The 22,699-nt window shown below is 34.7% G+C and overlaps 1 protein-coding gene across 2 annotated transcripts in view; it reads right to left on the reverse strand.

Moving 5' to 3' along the window:
• Positions 1 to 4,474: 4,474 nt before the first annotated feature.
• Positions 4,475 to 22,699, reverse strand: part of LOC109098571 (caM kinase-like vesicle-associated protein) — a 47,232-nt gene continuing 29,007 nt past the window's right edge. For both annotated transcript variants that reach the window (XM_042733876.1, XM_042733877.1), the window contains 10 exons: positions 17,070 to 17,177; positions 16,468 to 16,599; positions 14,568 to 14,642; positions 13,110 to 13,248; positions 9,804 to 9,924; positions 9,507 to 9,582; positions 8,981 to 9,117; positions 8,767 to 8,845; positions 7,899 to 7,986; positions 4,475 to 7,816 (listed from right to left, as the gene is read on the reverse strand). In XM_042733876.1, coding sequence (XP_042589810.1) covers positions 7,493 to 7,816; positions 7,899 to 7,986; positions 8,767 to 8,845; positions 8,981 to 9,117; positions 9,507 to 9,582; positions 9,804 to 9,924; positions 13,110 to 13,248; positions 14,568 to 14,642; positions 16,468 to 16,599; positions 17,070 to 17,177 — 1,279 coding nt within the window. In that variant the 3' untranslated portion in view covers positions 4,475 to 7,492. The remainder of the gene's footprint in view (positions 7,817 to 7,898; positions 7,987 to 8,766; positions 8,846 to 8,980; positions 9,118 to 9,506; positions 9,583 to 9,803; positions 9,925 to 13,109; positions 13,249 to 14,567; positions 14,643 to 16,467; positions 16,600 to 17,069; positions 17,178 to 22,699) is intronic.

The raw sequence follows: 22,699 nt of genomic DNA on the forward strand, positions 1-22,699 counted from the left end.
CTGAAAAGATGATGCACACTTTTAGAAAAAATGCCGTTGTAAAGGTAAAAATGCCCATAAATGGTAAAAATCTATTTAAACTTATTGGAAAAGATTCATTTCTGTCACTGCTGTGAACTGATCACCACACAGAATATGAAGAATATCAAAAACTTTAGGAGTCAGCTGTCCACGGTAGGCTAGCCCTTAAGATATCAACACAATAACACACTCAGCAAAATATTGATAAAATCCCAGAAAATATTGAGATATATATTTTTGTCAATATTGCACACCCCTAATATACTTTTGTTTTGTTTAGAATTTTTTTTTTTTTTGTTTTTTTTTATAAATATGAGAGGTGCCATTTTTTCCACTGGAGCCCCTGCCCCTCAAAATGTCTGCATGTCCCTGTTATGATATTATACCTTACTATAACCTCATCTGTTAATTTATACAAGCATCCTCACAGCTAGTGCAATGTGAGATTTCTGCAGTGTTTCTTATGGGTTTACACAAACTGAAGCTTGTAGATCGTCATTGACACTTAGTGTTCTTATTGGCTATACTTTTTTTTTTTTTTTTTTTTTTTTTTTTTTTTGCTGATGTGATTATAATTTTTGCATAAATGCTTACTGTTCCATTTTTCATGTTTATACGCTTATCATTAAATCATCATTTATTAAGTGCATTAATAAGATAATTTTATCCATGCAATCAGTATATTACTGGAACAATTGCCCTGGAGTAAGTCTCTCATGTTCTTAGGGCAGAAAGACCAGCAGTTTATGGTTGCCTGTTCCTACCAAGTATATTTTGTTTCCAGTAAAATATCTAAAAATCCCTGAAACAAGATAAATTCATATGAGAAATAACACTGCATAAGATATTAGGACTTGTTTTCAGAGAATGTACCTTTAAGGATTTTCTTTAAGAATTTGCTTTGTATATTTAGCCTCGTTCATTGAGTAGTGTATGTTTCACTTGTCAATTGTTGTATAGCTAATAATAATAGTAATAAATATACAATGTGATAAAGTGTTGAGAAAAAAAATTGCATAGCCTATTAATTTCTCTTTTTATGTAATTAAAAAACAAATACCCCAATACTTTGGTCTACTGGCGCTAATGCCATCATCAGCAGAGTATTTTTCTAACTACTGCGCGCACATGCATGCTCAGCTCGCACTTGCGCTGCCTTGGTTTTTTTTTTTTTTTTATGCAGCAATTGGTTTGTCTACAAGGTTAGGACACTGCCCCAATATTTTACATTTAAAAAAAGAGTCCAATGAGACAGCAACTACAATAGACGTCTGCGTTGATGAATGCTTGTTTGAAATTATTAAAATATATTCGCAACACTAGTTAAAACGAGTGCATTTTATCAGTGAATGCTAATAACTTCTGAAGAGAAATAGCGCAGATAAGTATGAAAGTATGCTATTCTGATTCTGATTGCAAAATTGAACATTCTGCTGTCACCATCATTTGTTAAGTCATCAATAAAGATGAGAGAGCATGCATGCCCATGCCATGACACCACCTCCACCATGCTTTACAGATGATTTTGTAAGCTATGGATCATATGCTGTTCCTTTTTGCCTCCACACTTTTGCTTTCCCATCAATTTGAGTCCAAAATTTCTGCACGTTAAAAAATTAATACGACCTCACGTTGTGTCAATCACATTTACACACTGCCTCAGAAACTTCCGTCCATCATAAATAAAATTAATAATAATAATAAAAAAAACAGATCAGTTTCAATTTTCTGCATTTGCATCCAGTAGCAAACATTTTGATAGAAAAGGATGATGAATATGAAAAATTTTGTGTGCAAGGACATTTAGTCTTATCTGTCCATAAAACTTTGTTTTTGACCTCTGTTGGCCCACGACGTGGTACTCTTGATAATGGTGGTGGACAGTGACACAGAAGAGAAGAACTGTTGAATAAAGTTTTCTTTGCGCACAAAAAATATTCTTGTAGATTTGTAACATTGAACCACTGATGTCACATGGACTATTTTAACAATGTCCTTACTATCTTTCTGGGTCTGGGAACATTTCAGTTACATTGCTCTCTATGGGGAGTCAGAAAGCTCTCGGATTTCATCAAAAGTATCTTAATTTGTGTTCCCAAGATGGAAAAACATGAGAGAATTAATGACAGAATTTTCATTTTTGGGTGAACTATCCCTTTAACTGTTAAAATTTGTGTTTTGAAATGTCAGTGCATTGGTGTAGTTTTCTCAGTGGCTTTACTTGTGCCTGCAGTTACTAAACATCATTCCCAGAGAGGACATACAGCACTTCTGCCTGTCACTGCATTGTTGTTGTTCTCCGGGCACAGCAGGCATCATCACGGGCATCGCATACAGGCAAAAGAGGATCTCATCATCACTAGCCTCTTTTGTCCCATTTGTGTCCCATAACAGAGAAACCTCTGTCTCTGTCTTATCTGATAGCTCCCATCATTCCCTGTCTGGTGTCTCAGTGCCAGTGGTGGGCACAGTCGTCGCAGTGACTGGCTGTTCTCACCCACCGAGGTGATGGATGATTATCGGAGTGAATAGCTGAACACACTGAGGATAGAATGGCTCAGAAACCCACATGCTTATCTCCCGACCCATCTCAGAGGGCGAAGGGGTGCCATCCTTTCAACATGCCATCATAGGCTGTTATTATTATGGAAAGGCCTCTATTCATGCTTACAAAGTCTTTTGTTCACTGTTTCAAAACCTCTTTATCAGTCTGACATGAAAGCTTCAGAATAACGTTTATCGATTTTGTTTTGCCCAAGCAGATGTTTTTAGAAGTGTAGCACTCTGGAAAGAAATGAAAGCATGGAATAACACTTTTTAAGTAACCTGATCAGTCTTTAAGGACATTAGGAGAGATGTTTGCTGGTATTATCAGGTTGTGAGATCAGCGACTCAGAGGAAGCGTTTCCTGGCAGTGCCATTATAACATTCAGAATGTAGGGTAAATCAAGTACAGGACGTCACATTTGTAAAGTCTGTGGTCTGGACAGGACTTTAGTAGGCCAGTACAGACTCACTCTGATGTCATTAGAAATATCCTTTAAAGTGGTTTAGATTCTGATGATAAACGTGGATTCATTCTCAGACTTTGAGGTTAAGTGATGCATTGGGCAGAGGACACAGTACAATGTTCTCACGTCTTATTACCAGAAGAGAGAGAAGCCATTTCCTTATTGGCTGGTTGATAATCTTTGAATATTTGCTAAATTATGTAATTATATGTGATGTACTAAATTATGTGAACCAGCAGAGGGCAAGCTTTACTAAGCCTCTAGGATGTTTGCTTTCTGATGCACTGCAAAGGAGTTGGCCTCTGCTATTATAGGGTTCTATGTATTTTTTTTTGTCAAGTGTGTATTTTTAGAATAAAAGCAGAGAGAATATTAATCTAAAACTCATTATTTATTAACATTTTGAGTGAGAACTGAGTGATTGTGAAGTGGGTGATAAATGGCAACTTAAATTTGTGTCTGTTCCTTAAAAACCTGTTGTGTATAACCAATACTCTCAAGGCACTTGAATATGCATATGGATTTTATTATTTTGTCCATACCAGTGGCAAACTCTCAAACTTCAGCCTTATGTGTTTTTACCTTTTTTTCCTTTTTCTTTTGTGTATGTATTTTTGCTTGGTTCTGTTCATTATGTCCATCCTCTGAATAGTGTCAAAAAGTTTTTATTATTATTGTTTTTTTTTTAATAACAAGTACATAAACAGTATGACCATGTAGGCCAATGTGCCTATATCTATCTATCTATCTACACATATCTATCTATCAATCTTTTAACTGTTGCATTAACTCATTAACTGTTATACCTTATTAAGAAGTATACAGTGCCAGATAATATTTTGTTAAATGGAAAATAGGGCTCATTTTTACTTCAAAAAACATTTTACCTATTTAGTTACCATGTACTTATTAATATAGTTGTTTTTATTTTAATGTTTTTTTTTTCAGTATATAAAATAGTTCATATATATATATAAGGCCCAGACTTGCACTGGTGAATGTAATATATGGAATTAATTAATATTCTGCCATTCACTGTAACTTCACATTCTCATTCTCCCAATGCCATTTACAAAATCCAAGTCACCAGTATTTCTTCACTTCCTTTCACTTTTTTCCCCTCTAATATATCATATCCTCATATACAGACATGGCAAATATTAATAGACATTGATGTTGAGAAGAACAGTGTCAGCAAATAACTTCAGTTAAGGATGAGTCTGACACAACATTCCTCCATGCAAAATAACTACTCTAAGACCCCTGTGCAGATGCTATTCCAAGATTGTTAATGTAAAGGTCTACTTTTTAAAATAAGATATGGTCTTCTTTCAGATTTTTGACAACATATGTAATTCTCAATGTCTCACATTAAAAGTAAGAGTAGTTGTTGGCTCCATGGAGCATGTAACATGCAGCATATAAAAATATGACTACTAATAGATGATCATTCAGGATGTGTTTATTTTGAAAGCATGAAAGTCAGTTGAAGAGTACAGAGGTTAAAGTGAAGAGAGGCCAGTCCTCAGTGTATTCACAGGTTCACAGTCAACCACACTGAGAAGAACATCAGAGAGAATGAGGAAATCAACAGACATCGAACACCAAAGGCAATAGTGAAGCACTGTAAAAAAAAATTGCTTTGAATTGTTTAACACAGTATCTAGCTGCGGTTTCAGTATACATGGATGCTATAAAAATCTTTTTTTTACTCTTCAAGACCCACATGAAACATTACTTACCACTCTTTTTATTTTAGGTCTTAACGGTGTGAGCTTTCAGTATTTTTATACAAAATCAAAGACAAAAAACAACATCTCAAAGTCTCTGAGTAGATAGAACAAATAAAGGTATGGGACAGATTTTAGAAAGGAAATATTTTAGAAGATAAAAGAAGTGAAAGATACAAAATGACAGTGACAAGTGTGAGATCCAAAGTATATCAAAGCTGACTTCTGTAGAAACCTGTGCCAGCCCATGATGTGCATCACCTTCAAATCAATAGACCATTGACAGCATAATGGCATATCAAGGCCTTCCTCAGTCTAACCTCCACTGACTCCTGTGATGTTTAGAAATTTACAGCATGTCATCACTGAACAACAATTACAAATCGTTGGCCACTGGAGGGGAAACTTTAGTTTTTGTTCACCTGTATGAAATAATTGTACAATAGGTGAACTTTCGTCATCTGTCCTGTGTAATCCTGAGCTTCTCACCCTTCGTTGTCAACTTCAACGGAGGACACGCCAATCAGAACTTGAGTGTTCACATGGACACTGACATTGAGAGTAGCATCACAGTATCGCAGTTGTAGACTATTGCTCATATTAAGAGGTCGACCGTTTCATTTTGCTTTCGTTAAGTTCTTTTAATCCTACATCACCTGCCATTTCTCTGTGCTAAAACTGAAATGTTTGTATGCTGAAAACAAAACATCAACCTATTCATGTAAAAATCATCACAGCACATAATGATGTACTGTAGAACGCATCAACTAAGAAATGAATCAGTACTGTCATCATGAGTAACAGACAGTAAACTCCACACATTAGTGAAGCGTGAACATTTAATGAGAAAGATCTGTGTGAAAGATGAGGTGTCTGTTGCTGACAGCAGACCTTTCTATAAAATAAGTAAAGACAAAAAAAAAGCTATCGGCTAAAATCTTAAATCGTTAAGGTTAGGGTTTGGTTAATGGGGCTAGACTTAATTAGGATCATTAACGTTTAAGACTATTTGCTTTAGGCAGGAATATATCAAACCAATGTAGAGCGCTGCAGGGAGGATGTATTTTTGTAACCCAAGTTAGCATCACCCTGATTCCCTTGATGAACAGCCAATAGGATTTTAGTTATTGCAGAAATAAGCTTTGTGACCAGTAAGTTTATGATTCTTACACATTTTGTTCAAGATAATCCTGAACAAAACATTTATGAATTTTAAAACCTAAATACAATCACCAGAATAAAAACCACGGTCACACAACTTTTCTCTGTCTCCATCTTTGAGTTGGCAAATTTGAGTCAGAATAGTCTAGAAAAATTAGAGTATAAATACATTTTCCTGTTTAGCTTGATGGTGGTTTAGCCACTTGTTAGCAATTGCCTTTTAAGAGACAGAAAATCTTAAATTCTTAACTGAAATAAAATCTTAAAATATTCGATTTTACTCATAAATCCTGAAGTGCAAAAATTCATCCCTGCAGCACATGGATTAGTCAATTATATTTTTTTTATTTAATTTTTTTTTTTTTTTTTTGTAATCTGAACATGCGTTTCTTAAAAGATTAAGTAATAGAATGCTTTGAAACAATCTGTATCGTATTAAGCTCTAAATAAATAAAAGTGACTTACTTGACAAGGAATAAGTCAATATATGATCCTTATTACATATTTGGAATTTAAAAAAGATAAATATATGATTTATGTTTTATAAATTTATGTTTGAGTCTAATAAATTAAATATATCGGAATATATTTAAATTCATTATAGATTAGTAAAGGGAGATGCAATGAAAAGATAAATGTAAGGATTAATATATTGAAGGGTCTCAAAGTAGTGGTAATGTTCATCTATGCCTCAGATGAAATTCTATTGAAAACAAAGATCACTGTGTGTGGCTATATGTACTTTTAAAATGGACAAGTATATTATTACTCAATACATGTACAATGTATGTAAATGAGTATAATACATTATAAGAACATTATTTTCCACTGCTCATGTGGCTAGCTACCAAGCAGATTTGAGGTATTTCTTATGTTTACCTACTCTGCTCCATTTATTGGGCCACATGTCTCAACCATTAAAATGCCATTATGAAATGCATTTAGCCACCTTAGTTGCTGCCGAAGTATTTTTCATATAAATCCTCTTAAACTGATGACAACATTTCATGAGCGCGTGTTCGATCAAGACATGAAATGTCCATGTAAAGCTAAAGCTGAATGTAGCAGTTATCTGGTGTCATAAACAGCAGATTTGAAAAAGCATGCTGTTCTTGGCTACGTCTAATCTACAGAGGTTAGTAAGCTATTTACAGAAACTATACATCGCACACGAAGCTGTGTATCGGTGCTCCTGCTCAAGATGGATGTTAACAAACCGCAATGCAATAAAATAAAAAAGTACTTTTATAAAATGAGGCCTGCTTTAATCATCTATCCTAAAACATGTATGCAGATCAGTGCGAAAGATTCCAATCTTGGCTTAATGTAAGCAGAAAATAGCTTTTTTCTTCTTTTGCGCAAAGTTAAAGTGGCCAGAGCCTTCGATACACGTCACACAGCTTTGTGATTCAATAGAAAACAGATGCTTGCTGGGAAATTTTTTAGAAGTCGGCTCATGATAGAGCGTGTTGAGATTAATGCTATGTGCTGCGGGATCAGTATTAGCATGCTTGCTGCTTATGTACAAATGTGTGGGATCTAAATGCAGGTGGGAGAGAGGTAGCAAGATTAACCGCTCTGTTCCTCCCCTGTGTCTGATGGCAGGGGGGCTAAAGCCTCTCCGTTGCACCGCGGTGTAGGATCGGGCTGTTCCGGAGCTGGGGTGTGAAGAACAGACTCAGCTGGTGCCGCTGCTTCCACGGCAGGGGCTTCTGTGCTCGTCGAGTTGCTTTCAGCGGTACTCGATGGGGCTGTGGAGGCCTCAGATGGAGCTTGAGCATTTTCCTGAGCCCCTGCTGCAGGGTTGGGCGCATCAGGTGCTGCTGCTGGTGTTGCCGTCTGATGCTCTGGTGCCCTGAGACGCTTCATCATGGTCGTGACCCGTACCGCTTTCTACAGGAAGGTAGTAATCCAAATTTAATTTGGCCAAACTCAACTCCTCAACACAAAAGTGTGAACTTCATCTAGAAATTACCTTCCACTTAGCTTTAGCAAAGTTCTTCTCGATTTGTGCACACACGTTTTCCTTGATGTTCTTGTCTGATGCAGCATTTCCAGATATCCTTTAATGGTACAAAAAACATATTATATGGACTGAACACTTGCTTTTAGATACAGTAATGTTCAAAGGTTTGGGGTCAAAAATGTTTTCTTTTTTTAAAGAAACACTTATGTTCAGTAATGATTCAGGCATTAAGTTGGTCAAGTGACAATTACATTGTTACAAAAACTTTATAGTCATCAAAGAATCGTGAAAAAAAATATTAAGCATAATGCTGATAATAATCTTGGGCAGCAAATCTGCATATTAGAATGATTTCTGAAGGATCATCAGTAATGATGCTGAATTCAGCTTTGTATCACAGGAAATTAAACATTTGAAAATCTATTAAAACAGAACACATTTATTTTAAATTGTAATATACTACACAATATTACTGTTTTGACAGTAATTAAATTAATGCAGCATGGTAAGCATATAGTAAGAGACTACTTTGAAAAATAATCAAAAATTGTATGTTACCCAAACTTTTGAACAGTGGTGTATTTCATTCACATATTTTTCTCTCACTAGTTAGGAATGCCAATATATTGAGTAATTGGGTTACACTTTATTTTAAGGTGTCATTGTTACGGTGTAATTATATAATTTAAGTACTTAGTAATATTAATTAACTACATGTACTTAATATATGATTAGGGTAGGTTTGGTTTAGGGTTACTTGCACGTAATTATGCAAAATTAATTGTTATTATAATAGTAAGTACATGTAACCTGTGTAACAGACACCTTAAGATAAAGTGTTACCAGTTATTGTCATGTATATTAATACTATAAGTACCATTCATGGTTGATGGCTTCTTGTGCAGTCAGTCTCTGATCCTGGTCCACCTCCATAAGACGTGACACTAAGTTTTTAGCTGCGGATTGAAAAAATGGCAGATGCAAACACAACTAAACCGTCACATCATGTCTTTAAAATCAAGGTTTACATAAGACAAGTTTGTGATCTACTAAGCGTGTGAGATTTTATCAGTATTCTTCACTAACAGTACCGGAGTCTGAAATTTCATCCCAGTATGGTGAGTCAAACTCATAGTCTCCGGCAAGAATCTTCCGGAAGAGGTTCTTGTCATGGTTTTCATAGTCATCATCATCTGTCTCATCATAGAATGGAGGATTTCCGGAGAGCCTGTGTATGAGATGAGGGAAATCATTACAAAGCTTGAGAAGGATCTGGGTAATGGTACTCTCATGCCCACACAGCTCCCTGACATGCATTTTGCACATAAAATTAGCATAATATTGGCATTTTTTATAATTGTACAGATTTTGTGGAGCCTGCAGAAACGCTGTGTGAATTAGATGACTCTGATCTATTAATAAGGTATCATCGGTTGCGCATTTACTCCTCAGAGCACATTCTAGTCAGCGTGGGTGGTTTTTGGCCAGAATAAGGTACAATGTGGACCACACTTCAGCTGATAATCAAAAGTCTGGTTGTGGAAGACAAGTTAAATGCTGTCTGTAAATGAAGGTATTATGAGCTCCTGGTTTTGATTTATGGGAGAATACACTCACAGTATGTACATGATCACACCAAGGGCCCAGCAGTCCACAGCTCGGCCATATCTCTGTCTCCCAACAACCTCTGGGGCTGGTTGAAAAAAGAAAAAAAAAAAAAAGACCAAGGACACTGCATTAAAAAAAAAAACAAAAAAACAATGACGCTGATTACCATATTTTGCTATTCTTATTTTAACAAATGCATGCCCGTGTAAACAGAAAAAAAAATGTTGTTCATCAATAAAGACCATCTGTTGCAACTGGCCCCATGAGTGTTTAAAGAGGTTTTGCCTGTTTTGAAGAGCTTCTTACCCAGATACTCTGGGGTTCCACAGGGCTCCTTGATGAGTCCATTCTCCAGTTTTGCCAGATGGAAGTCACTGATGACTATTTTCGAATGTTTCAGTCTGTTGTAGTACACCAGATTCTCAAGCTAGAGGGGATGAGAATGACAAGATGACATGATGCTTTGTGAAATTCCTTTTCTCCAAACAGACTATGTTTGTGTGTCAAGACAGCTGATGTAAAACAAGTAACATTCTAGAGCAAAATTTAGGAACACTATTTACTGAACAATACATTATTAGCAGGGCTTGACATTACCTTTTTTGCTCACCAGCCACTGTGGCTAGTGGTTTACTAACCACTCAGCATTTTCACTGGCCACAATTTTGTTGTTGGGAAATTAGTTTTTTTTTTTTTTTTTTTGTTAATTAAATTAATGGAATAGTTTTTTTTTTGGGTATTTTTTTTTCTTTTGTTTTCTTTAAGAATGAAAGAAAATACAGAATTTTAAGAAAAACACAAGCAACAATTGGGTGTTTTATACTGTGTACTCAAACAGAAACTCCTTACGTTTGGATATTTTTCTTTAGAAAGTTGTATCTAGGTGTTTTACACTTCCAAATAAAATGTTGTTTACATATAACATTCCCCAAGCAAGTTATAGCCATTTATTACAATATTGTTATCAGCGCTTTTAAGTGAAAAACAGGCCTATTTCGTTTACTAACAATAGAGATGTGTCCAAAACCATTTAAGGAGTAAAGAAAATGGAAAGAGTGTTATATAATAACAAATCAAAACAAAAATTTTTGTTTTTTCTTCAGAGAAATATATTTTCAATCTGAGTATGAACAATAAACACAAACTGTGCAGCATGTAATACAAACAATTGCAAAGATTGTCTTCTGCAACAATACAAACTATTCACAAACTACACACAAAATGAGTGAGAAATATTCAGAGTGCAACAGAAAAAATAATGCAAACTATCTTTATGAACTATATAAGAATTATTTTCTTAATATACATAATATACATAATATAAATGATCGATCCGCTGGCTGTAATCTGCATCAGAATTGATTTTACTGGGACATCGCCTAGCAACCCGAAGACATAAATTCCAGTGCTTTATCAGATATGTACCACTGTTTCATCCTTGGTTTTGATTTGTTTTATGTCAATGTACTCTGTCGTGTTTTTCTGTGTTTTTCCAGAGAGTTTTCAATGCAAATGTGTTATTTTGTGTTTGTATTCATGCACGCATGAATATGGGACAGTTTGAACCAATCTGGGCACGGGGGTGGTACTTAGCGTCAACGATCGTTTCTGTTTGGCTCAGAGGAATGAAATGCATTGGTTTCTTCTGCCGAATCAATGTTGTCAAAATGTGATGACGTAATCACGTACACTACGGTGCCTCTGAATATCCAAATGAGAGAAATAGGATATGCTTTACATCACTCTTTAAAGCATTCATATATGATTAGCAGTTCAAAAGTTATTAAACATTAAAAAACAACAGTTATCTTTAGATGTGTGCAGCTGTCTCGGTCTTTGAGGGTTAAGTTACTGCATACTAAAATGTATTTACATTTTTTCTAGGTATTTTTTTTTTTTTTTTTTTAAATATACAAATACAAAATGTTGGAAAAAATGCATAGATAAGCTACTGTAGCCTACTTTTAAATATGAAAGAAAACTGCCAGTAGGTGGCAGCAGTGTTAATGAGTGAGTCATTGAGACATTCATTCAAACAATTCGTTCAGACAACTGATTCATTCAAGAATGAAGCAAGTGTCTGTCTTTATGTATGGACCACTGAATCATTGACTCAAATGAGTAATTCAAAAATGCTGAATCATTCGGTAACCATTCAGTAACAAAACACCGCTGTGTTGCTCAGAGATGTGCGACTGTTCTACTGTGACCTTTGTTTGGAACTATTGTCATTAACCAAATCGAGCAAAAACAGTCAACATTGAGAATATTGTACTAAAATGCATATTATCTACTCGTTTGATTCTTTTAGAAAATCATTGTCAAATTTGCAAGTTTTCAGAGAAAACTTCACTCTCTTGGTTGTGTTGTTTAATTAGGCTATATGTTACAAACATAAAAACTAAGTTACATTTTTATGTTTCTTCTGTGTGCAGTTGCGTTCATATATTTTGATTTCTCCATTAGATTGTTTCACATACAGAGAGGCTACAGTATGTGAGCCTCTTCTGGTGCGACCTTGTTACTGATGATTATCCATTATCAGTTGTTGTTTACATCTAATGTAATAAAATCAGAATCATTCTCACCAAAATTTTGATGCTTCCCTAAGATTTGATCTTTGAGTGTGTGTGCGTTTAAATCCATGCCAACGCTCATATTTGTAAAAAATGCCTTTGACGTGAAAAAGTGCTTAGCGTCACGTCAGGGTCCGAGCAGACATACACACTTTTTCTTGTCGGAGTACTGCAGGTTTTTAAAAATGTAAGCTGTTCTAGCAGCTCACTGTTCTAAATTAAAGGATTTGGATGATGACCGGTGATCTTTTATATGTTAATGACATTAATTAGGAATCGTTAACAGAGAGCTAAAACCATTCTTTTGCGTGCAAGTTCAAGATCATTTGTGATTCATAGATTTCACATCTGAAAGAGAGGCGGATGTGCATTTTCTGTGCGTATGTTCATTCTATGAATCACATGTGCACATATTTGAGAAATGATCATAAAATCAAATTTAGGATAGTTTTTATGCAGCATTTTATAAATGAGGCCCCACGTGTTTGACTATTTTAACAGCTAAAAGTCCTGATACATGATCTTGATACTTTTAAGTATTTTTCCCCTTGTTTTCCAGTAAAATCTTTTTCTTTCACCATTGGCAAATTATTTCCTTTCTGTATTTTAGACATAAACCTCAGTAAATTTTAGTAGATTTATGCTTAAATCAATAAAGCACAATTTGCCAATAAGCAAATAAAAATGAACTAAATTTAACTTAAAACTATTTTACTTGAGAAGCAAACAACTTTTCTGAATGTTTGATGCTAAACAAGAAAATTTACTGAAGAATTTACTAAGAAAGTATATCATTCATGCAAAAAAAAAAAAAAGGATTTTTGAGATTGGAGATAAAAAAAAAACAGTTATTAATTTGGATTATTTTTAACAACAATAAACAAACAGATCTGATATCATTACACAAAAAAAAAGTGCGGTCCTAAAATTTAGATTCGAAAACCTAAACAGAATTGTGTCTTGTGTGGAAGTTTCTGGATAATAAGGTTAATTAATTATGAACTAGATGACCACCAGAGGGCGATGTGTGGTGTACCTTCAGGTTCCTATGAACAATCTTCAGGCTGTGCAGGTAAGCAACTGCCTCCATCACCTGTCTGATAACATTGCTGGTGTCCCTCTCAGAATAATAGCCTTGATCCAAAATCCAGTCAAATACCTCCCGACCTGTGGCTCTGCAAAAAAACACAACATGCTGAGCTGCTTTTTCTGTGCAATTATGAATTATTCACACCCTGCTTTAAATGTTGGAACCTTCAACAGCTTTACTTGATCACGCAGGTGTAGCAGACGCAAATCATCCAATCCATGCCACACATACAGCGTACAGCAGGGACGAGGCATTAAAATAATGAATGCAAATCCAAACAGACAGGTAGGAATGTGAAAAGGACGAGGCGGTATAATCGTGCTAGGACAGTCTGAGCGCAGGGTTTATTTCTGTTATGTCTCAGGCAACAGTAGCAGCAGCTTCAGCCTCTTGAAGTCAGTATCAACATGATTTACATTATGTTAACCATCATGAGAAAAATTCACAAATGTATAAATTGTGAGAAATAAAAAAGCTACAATTTGAGACAAGAAACGCATCACATAACTGTACATATGTTTGTAAGGAAGGTAGGGAATTATTAACTCATTTCTGTATCCAATACTGTTATCATGTCACATGACAAAAGAACAAATGACTTAGACCAGAAGACTTGAGAAGTGAACTAATCATTTCTCTACAGACTGCATAACACCTATGGGGCTGTCACGGGATGAACAAATGAACTCAGAGGTGAACTAATCATTTTTGTTTCTTGTAGAATCAATAGGATGTTGCACATGCACGGTCAACAAGAAGTGAACAAATCCCTCACTGAGACGACTCGCCATTCCCGAGTCATATTAAAGATTAGTTCAAATTGAACGTATCGTTCATGAATGAAACATCACTAATAAAGATCTCAGTGGGTTACATTACAAGCTATAAGAATTTCATCTTACTTTTTGGTCAGCATCTGCTCCAAATTGCATATTTTTTTTTTGCTTAGTTTCCTCTGAAAAAATTTGTTTTTCCTCCTTGAGTTTCAAATATGATACTCCATGCAAAAACACATGCAGATTTTTTAAGATAGTTTTTTTTATATTTTGTCTAAAGTTTAAAAAACACATTTTTAAAAATGGGATTATTTCATGTCAATCTTTACATGGTTAATAATTCTTTTAAAGTTGCATACTAAATAACTTCAGAAATTCTTTGTCCCATCGCTTCTTATTTGTAATTTTAATTCTTTTTTTTTTGAGGGGATGTTTATTTAATTTGAAAATACTTAAGACCACATGCCTTCTGACTTATAATTAATAGTTTGCATTAATATATAACTTTTTAAATAGTTAAGTAAAATATTTAGTAATATTAATCCACTGGTATTTGTACCAAGCACATAAATCATTACAGTCCTAAAAAAAAAAAAAAAAAAACTCTGAAATGGATTTTAGGACTTACAGCTCAAGGAACAGGTAGTATTCTTTCCGAGTCTCATAGACATCGACCAGCTGGAGGATGTTGGGGTGTTTCACCCTGGGGAGGAGAAATGGACAGTCAGTTAGGAGACAGTTTGTGGCACACAGGAGGTTGATACACATGTAGCTCTGTGCCCAGATATATCCCGGCCTGCCATCAACCCCACACTCATGCCCCATCTGCCACTGCAGAGTCAACCAACGCCAGACACACATGCCTGCATCCCTACTATTTGCATTTCACATGGATTCCTCTATAATCATATTTAATTAAACAACAAATGTCAGTATTATCATTAATTCTCTGTGGCTGAATCACATCAGTTCAAATCAACATTTATGTATATATTAAATTTATGCATTTAGCAGACACTTTTATCCAAAGCGACTTACAGTGCATTCAGGCTATCAATTTTTACCTATCATGTGTTCCCAGGGAATCAAACCCCCAACCTTGCGCTTGTTAACGCAATGCTCTACCACTTGAGCTACAGGAACACTATATGCTTTATGTAATTATTAATTTTATGAATATATGCTTTATGTAATTGCTTTCAAGTATATTCCAGCCTGAGGATGCAGCTTCCCATGGTTTCTTCTTCATCTACTAAATCTGTTTTTTTCTTGCCACTGCTGCCATTGGCTAATCACTGGAGTGTTTGTAACACATTATTCTTAAAGTAACTTTTTAACAATATGTAATATGAAAAAGCCTTATTTAAATAAAGTGCGATTAACTGAATAGCAGATGTAACAAAGTTTGCAAGAAACTTCCCTTAAAGCATATTACATTTTAATTCCAGCACATATAATAGTATAATTTAATTAATTATGTAACACAGACACTATAAAGAAGTGTTTCAGAATTTTGTAAAGGTGGTTATGTCAGCCAACTTTTAAATTAAGAAATTAATACACTGATTATGCTTTGAAGACTCTAATGTGCTCTTATGCCAGCAATAGAGAGGGGAACTAAAGGTGAGCCCATAAAAAAACAGCTCATTCTAAAAGTGGCATTTCTTTTATGTGTTATTCATGAGCTGTTGTGATTTGTGAGCGGGACGCAAACGCAGCACTGCAGGATCAAAGTGACATCAGCGACTCAGAAGATCAGCCTTTTAGACGCAGAATAATCATATATAATCTTACACTGTGCAAAGCATTTATATCTAATATCTTAAGGCTTTGACATGTTTGGTATATTTAACAAAATGTGTTGCATCATTAGTTGTTTCATGTACTTTCCACACATTTGAGATGACTGAAAATGTCAATAATTAGCATAGGGTACACAAAGCTTCAAAAGCCAAGAAGCTTTTTGTTAAAACTCACTGTTGTTTCACTTTTTACTAAATGTTGTTGTTTTTTTTTTTTTTTTTTTTTTACATGTTTTTGTTGTTGTTGTTGTTTTGAAACTGAAACATTTGATTTTTAATGCTCTTACAAAACCTAAAATTTCAGTGCAGTTAAACTAAATATGCTATTCAAATCAAACTAATGTAATACAGCTAGATGTCTGCACTCACATATTTGCATTGGGCAAGTTTCAGACCTTATGCAGTGAAAATAAATTATTAATAAATTGCATCTATCACAATTTGTCTAGCATTCATCACTCCAATTGATTTAAGAAAGGAAAAATCACTTTTTTGGAGTCAAGAATGTGACAACAAACTAACTCGAGCTTCTGCAGTACACAAATCATCTTAGAGGAACAACAGTATTTAATAGAGCTTTAAGAAGCATTATTCATAAAATAAATAAATATGATTCTCCTTAAACCAAATGAAATCAAAAGAGCAGATCTGAGGACAGCAGACGGAAGTCCCATTCTATAAAATGATTGTTAAGGGTTTTGAAAACGAAAACTATATGTAACTCACATCTTTAGAATGAGAATCTCGTTTTTGGCAGCCTTCCGCACCTTTCTTCCATCTTTCTTCAGGAATTTTTTGCAGGTGTACATTTTCAGGGTGTTCTTATCCTTTGCCCTGAAGATCTCACAGAACTCCTCCCTTGAGAAGAAAGTGATGTTATTGCACTAATTACATAAGAATTTAGAGTAAAATTAAGGAATAGTACACACAAAAATGAACTTTCTGTGAATTACTGTATTAAGTCTTCACACACAACTAGAATACTCTAATTAATCAGTCACATTTTCTCTAACTTTCCTACAGTGTACTAGTCTCCCATAACACTACACAGACTCACATAATCAAATGAACTCAAATTATTTTTCATATCTATTTATATATTTATTTGGTAAGTAGCAGTATAATTAGAGGGATAATGCACAGTCAGTTGATTATCATCACGAAATGAACCCCTTTGGGGTGATACAAGAGCCATTCTGGATATATTTTGTGATAATTGCTGGCTGACTGCATATTGTCCCTTAAAAAAAAAGTACCTTCGAGAACAACTTCTGCAACTTGCATGCAAAAATAAAGGAAACGGATTGCAAAAAACTCATTTTACTCACGATTTAACAATCTGGCCCAGATCATATTTGTCTGTGATTTCTGTTGGACTGTTGTAGTCCTTCTTCTCGCCAGGTTTTAAACAGCCGAATGGCATTGCCCACCCTGCCCTTGAGAGAAACAGAAATATTGAGAGAGGTTACAGATCAATTTAAATCCAGTTGTCCGCAGTCAAAAATCATTGCACATTGTGTGAATATGTATTGTTCACCTACACCAGTCATTCTGGATTAATATGCATCCTGACTAGCAGTAATATCACATTCCGTGACATGTTTAATTCCGAAGGGAAATAACAACTGTGCATGAAAACCCCTCTTTGACATTCACAAACAAAACATATTTGGTGGCCCCAAACGTTGAGCACTGCTAAGGGATTTGTCTCTCTACCAATCTTATTACCAGTAAAACAATATTTTATGCAATTTACGGTGCTACACATGCAAAACTTGGCATTACAATGCTAGGGTGTTTTAGGTGGTTGCTTTGGTTTTCTAAGTGATTTTAACTGGCTTCCTACACTGTAAAAATTTTTCATTTTGAAAAATTGAGGAAATGGACAAAAACATAATGGCTCAATTAACAAATAAGAAGGGGTAAAGCACACACACGCATTTCAGATGGCGCGAACACCGAACTGAATCCTCTTCTGAATCCTCTGAACAGACACATACACATAAAATTATGACAAAATACCTATCTCTACAATCATTCAGGTAAACGCAGTCAGTTATGTCTCAAGTGAATGAAAACAGCTGAGAAAGAAATCGGATGTGATGTGTATCATTATATCAGATCCATGCATCAGGTCTTAAAGGGATACTCCACCCCAAAATGAAAATTTTGTCATTAATCACTTACCCCCATGTCGTTCCAAACCCGTAAATGCTCCGTTCGTCTTCGGAACACAATTTAGGATATTTTGGATGAAAACCTGGAGGCTTGAGACTGAATTGTGTTCCGCAGACGAACAGAGCTTTTACGGTTTGGAACGTCATGGGTGTAAGTGATTAATGACAAAATTTTAATTTTGGGGTGGAGTATCCCTTTAAAGGGACAGCGGCCTATAAATACTGCTGCTATCATTAATGATCATCAAACAAATAAAAATCTATATTTAACTTATACAGTAAACACTCTGCAGTGTTATTTTCCCTAATTATTACATTTGAATACTACCAACCTTATTTTATTTGTAACACATTCTGTTGTATCTATCTATGCTTGTAATGTGTGTATTTGTTCTTATTTTTATTGTCTGTTCTCTTGTCTCTTTAATCATGTTTAAACTTTCTTAGTTAATCTAGTAGTATTTGCTATGGTATCAAAGAAGTACTTCGCTTTAAGTAATAAATGGAAAGCAAGTTAAATTAAAATATTTTTCTTTTCTTGCTGATCCGAAAAATTATCCAATCCGTGGATCAAAAACTGTAATGTGATCCACTAGTGTTAAGCACTGAAAGTATTTAAAGGTTTTGTGTTAGGACACGTTATAAAGTTATGTGGCATTATGCAGAATTGTGAGTTCAAGCATTCATTGGTTTCATGATCTTGTTTTCCCAGTTACCCTATAATTATTTGCTTTTAGCCTATAGGCTTATTTTGCTCATGTCATATATGTGTAAAACACTGTTAGACTGATTTCTGAAATATGAATTTGATGCAATATATGCACAATGTAACCACTGAATACAGTGTTGCTTAGACCACAGGTAGTGTCTGCTTCTTTTGAGGCTTATTCATTCATTATTCATCCATTTTTTTCTTTTTCTTTTTTTTTGTGTCAGAAACTTTAAGCAGTTTAAAGCTGGATATATTTACATAACATGAAATAAACAATAAAGCATAATACTGTTTGTCAATGTATAGTCAATGTTTAACGTATTTCTGTTTTTAATTTTTTAATTTTCTTTCTTTTTTCAGACAGTGAGAAATAATGGGAAATTTAAAACATGTAATTGTACCAACAACATGGTAAACGAAATTTTTCTAGTGGCTTAACATGTTATTTCTGATTGAGCCAATGTTTACAAACTGTTGCCACAATTGATAAAATTCAATTCACAGAAATTCAACTATGCCAACTAAAATATTTAGCTGTAACATGTCACTAGAAAAATTTGAGTTGTTGAGTGGATTTTTTTTATGTAATTATTTAATTTAATTTTTTTTTTTACTGTGTTCTGGGTGCTTTCTAGAATACTTAATTTTTTATTTTTGTATCTTAATTTTAAAGTTTTAGTCAGTTCTTAGTTGTTTTTTTTTTTGGGGGGGTTGGTCATTTAAACGTCATGTAAAAAGTTTTTATTATCTTTATTTCAGTTCTAGTTATTTAGTTTATCAAATCAAAGTAAATTAAATGAAAAATGTTGAGAAGGCAACTAGCTGAAAAGTAATGTATGTGTGTGTGTGTATATATATATATATATATATATATATATATATATATATATATATACATTCATTGTATTGTATTTCAGATTACTTTTTTTAGTTAACTGTTAGGGTTAGCTGTTAAGAGAGAAAAAAAATATTATCCTACCTGAAAACACTGCTGCTGTGAATCAGACAGGAAAAAGGAGCAGATGAATGATTATGGGCAAAGGAAATGGGGTGATAAAGACAAATTAAAAGCCTTTGTGCACTTTTTACAACACTTACAGCCTAAATCACTGTGCTTTCCTTCTTCCAGGCAGGGTAAATTAAATTAGACACCAGACTCTCACTTTTTTTTTTTTTTTTTTTTGCTGAAAGTTTATAGGCAGTTTAATTGGAAGATATTTCTTTTTTTTTTTTTTATCAAAAAACTAGTGTATGTGCAGATGAAATCAGGAATAAATCAATTTAGGACATTTGCTGACTAGAAATGTCCCTTGATTTCATTAGATTAACACTGGCTTAAGCTAAAACGGTGAATGGATTTCATTGTGATGGTAGTCAGCAGCTGTTTGGATCAATTATGACTATGTTTCTGGACAGAACAAGAACCTGTGTGCTCATACTCTTGGAAGTTGCGTAATGCCAGCCAATGAGATTTAACCAGGCAATTCTAGCCAGCTCTTGCTAGATTTGTGTACAATATGCAGTAATATATCAGATGGTCAGTGAATGGATTATGGGTAGTCGTGGGTGTGCAATTTGAGACTAGGCTAGAATACACATTGCCCCACACTAAGAAACGACTTGTACAGCTGACTTAATTAATTTCATCATAAGACTACGGTAATGTGTGAGCACTACAGGGTCTACAGAGTATATACCGTAGCACAAAAAAAGGAAAAAAGACATAATGAGCACATGGACAAGCAGAACAGGGACACACTCTGATTTACTGTACATCCTGGTTTCTAAAACGCACAGATCGTGCCCTTAATTTCTCTCCCTCTGTCATTTTGCTTGTTCCTCATTTCTCCTCTCTCGCTGTGCTCCTCTTTATCTTGTTCCTTCCCTCTTTGTTCATTTTTGTAAACCTACATATAATGGAAAGAAATTTGTTATGTAAGTGATGAAGCTTTCTGCTCTGTGATTAATTACACTTCTGTTTGCTGTGTAAATTGCTTTGAGCTCCTTAAAGGCATAGTTTACCCCCCCCCAAAAAAAAAAAAAACTGTCATCCTTCACTCTTTCATGCAGTTCCAAACCTGTACAAATTACCATCATGCATGGAACTCAAAAGGAGAAATTCTGATGAAATTGCTGTTATATGATGAAAGCTATTTAAATAATAACTGGGTTCAGCCATTTGTGTCAATGATCCATAAAAAGTGCCTTTCATCATAATTTCCAAACAAAAGAAATGTATAAATGGCACAATAAATTCAATGCAATATAATATAGCATAAATAATTCAAGACAATTGCATAAATGCATTAATAATTGTTAACATGTTAATATTGATCATATGTAGATTCACTTTATTTTATTTGCTGACTGTTAGAAATTTTCCAGTTTGGCAATGTAAAATTCCCCTTGTAAAGCTGTGCATTCATAGCACACTCTCTCTGCATCCATATGCATTGATATTACTAACACAGCATAATGGGCCATTTGGCATAAGCACAGAACGTATATAAAGCATTATCATCTAGGAATCTGGCCTCCAGGTCTATGGCACAACGCAGATAAGGTAATCAATAATCTGAATTTAAAATGTACTTAACATTAACTCTCCCTTTAGGACATCCAAGATGCAGATGAGTTTTGTTTCTTAATTGCAAAAGATTTTGAGAAATGTAGCATTACATCACTTGCTCAGAGATGGATCCTCTGTAGTGAATGGGCACCGTCAAAGTGAGAGTCCAAACAGCTGATAAAACGTCACAATAATCCACAATTATTGCAATGTCCTTTCCCCAAGATAACAGCACTGAGTTTTCTCTTACAATCCTTGATGCGTTTGGAGAACACCTGATAAGAGAATCACATACAGAATCTCTCCAGATTCTTGTTGGTGCTTCTCCTCTTCAATTCCCCCCACTCATATTTTTATAGGGTTCAGTTCAGGAAACTGGGGCGACCATGGCAAAAACTTCATTTTGTACTTAGTGACCCATTTTTGTGTTGATTTTGATGTTTGTTTTGGAACACTGTCCTGATAGAAGATCCAACCGCAGCCCTTTATAAGATTTCTAACAGAGCCAGTCAGGTTTAGATTTTTTATCTGCTTGTATTTGCTAAAATCCATGATGCCATGTATCTGAACAAGATGTCCAGGACCTCTGGCAGAAAAACAGGGCCACAACATTAAAAAAAAAAAAAAAAAAAAAAAAAAAAAAACATTATAGTTTTTGTAGTTGTTTGCACCTAACCCATCTGGTAGGTTTGCTGCCAAAAAGCTCTTTTTATAGTCCATCTGACCATAGAAACCAGTCCCATTTGAAGATCCAGTCGTGTCTGACAACTGAATATGCTGGAGTTTGTTTTTGGATGAGCAACAAGAATTTCTCTTGAAACACTTCTGAACAACACGCTTTCTGACCCCAAGACTCGACTAATCTCTGCAATTCTCCAGCTGTGATCCTTGAATAGTCTTTGGCTGCTCAAACTCTCCTCCTCACTGTGCATTAAGATGATAGAGACACACGTCCTTTTCCAGGAAGATTAGCAACATCTTTAGTTGACTGGAACTTCTTAATTATTGCCCTGATGGTGGAAATGAGGATTTTCAATGCTTTAGCTCTTTTCTTACAGCCAATTTCTATTTTGTGAAGCTCTGGTTCTGCACATCAGATCTATATTCTTTGGTTTTAGTCTTTGTGATGGACAAATAAGCGAATTTTGCCTTTGTGTTCCTCATATTTATAATCCTGTGGAACAGGAAGTCATGGCTGGACAATTTAATACCCCTGGTCACCCTGGTGTGCTAAAAAATGGGAATATAAATGGGAATATACTTCAGAGATATTTTACTTGTAAAAACATCTAGGGTGCCAATAATTGTGGCCAACATGCATTGGAGAAAACATGTATTTCATAATGTGAATTCCCCCCCAACTTTCAGTTTTACTTCAATGAAAGGTTAGAATTTTGTGAATTTTTTGAATGAAATATCAAAAATAAATAATGCAGATTTATTTTCACAGCCCCGTTTGCTCATTTTTTTTTTTTTTTTTTTTTTTTTTTTTTACCAAGA

Source organism: Cyprinus carpio, chromosome B11, assembly GCF_018340385.1.
Source record: "Cyprinus carpio isolate SPL01 chromosome B11, ASM1834038v1, whole genome shotgun sequence".
In the NCBI taxonomy this organism is placed as follows: domain Eukaryota; kingdom Metazoa; phylum Chordata; class Actinopteri; order Cypriniformes; family Cyprinidae; genus Cyprinus; species Cyprinus carpio.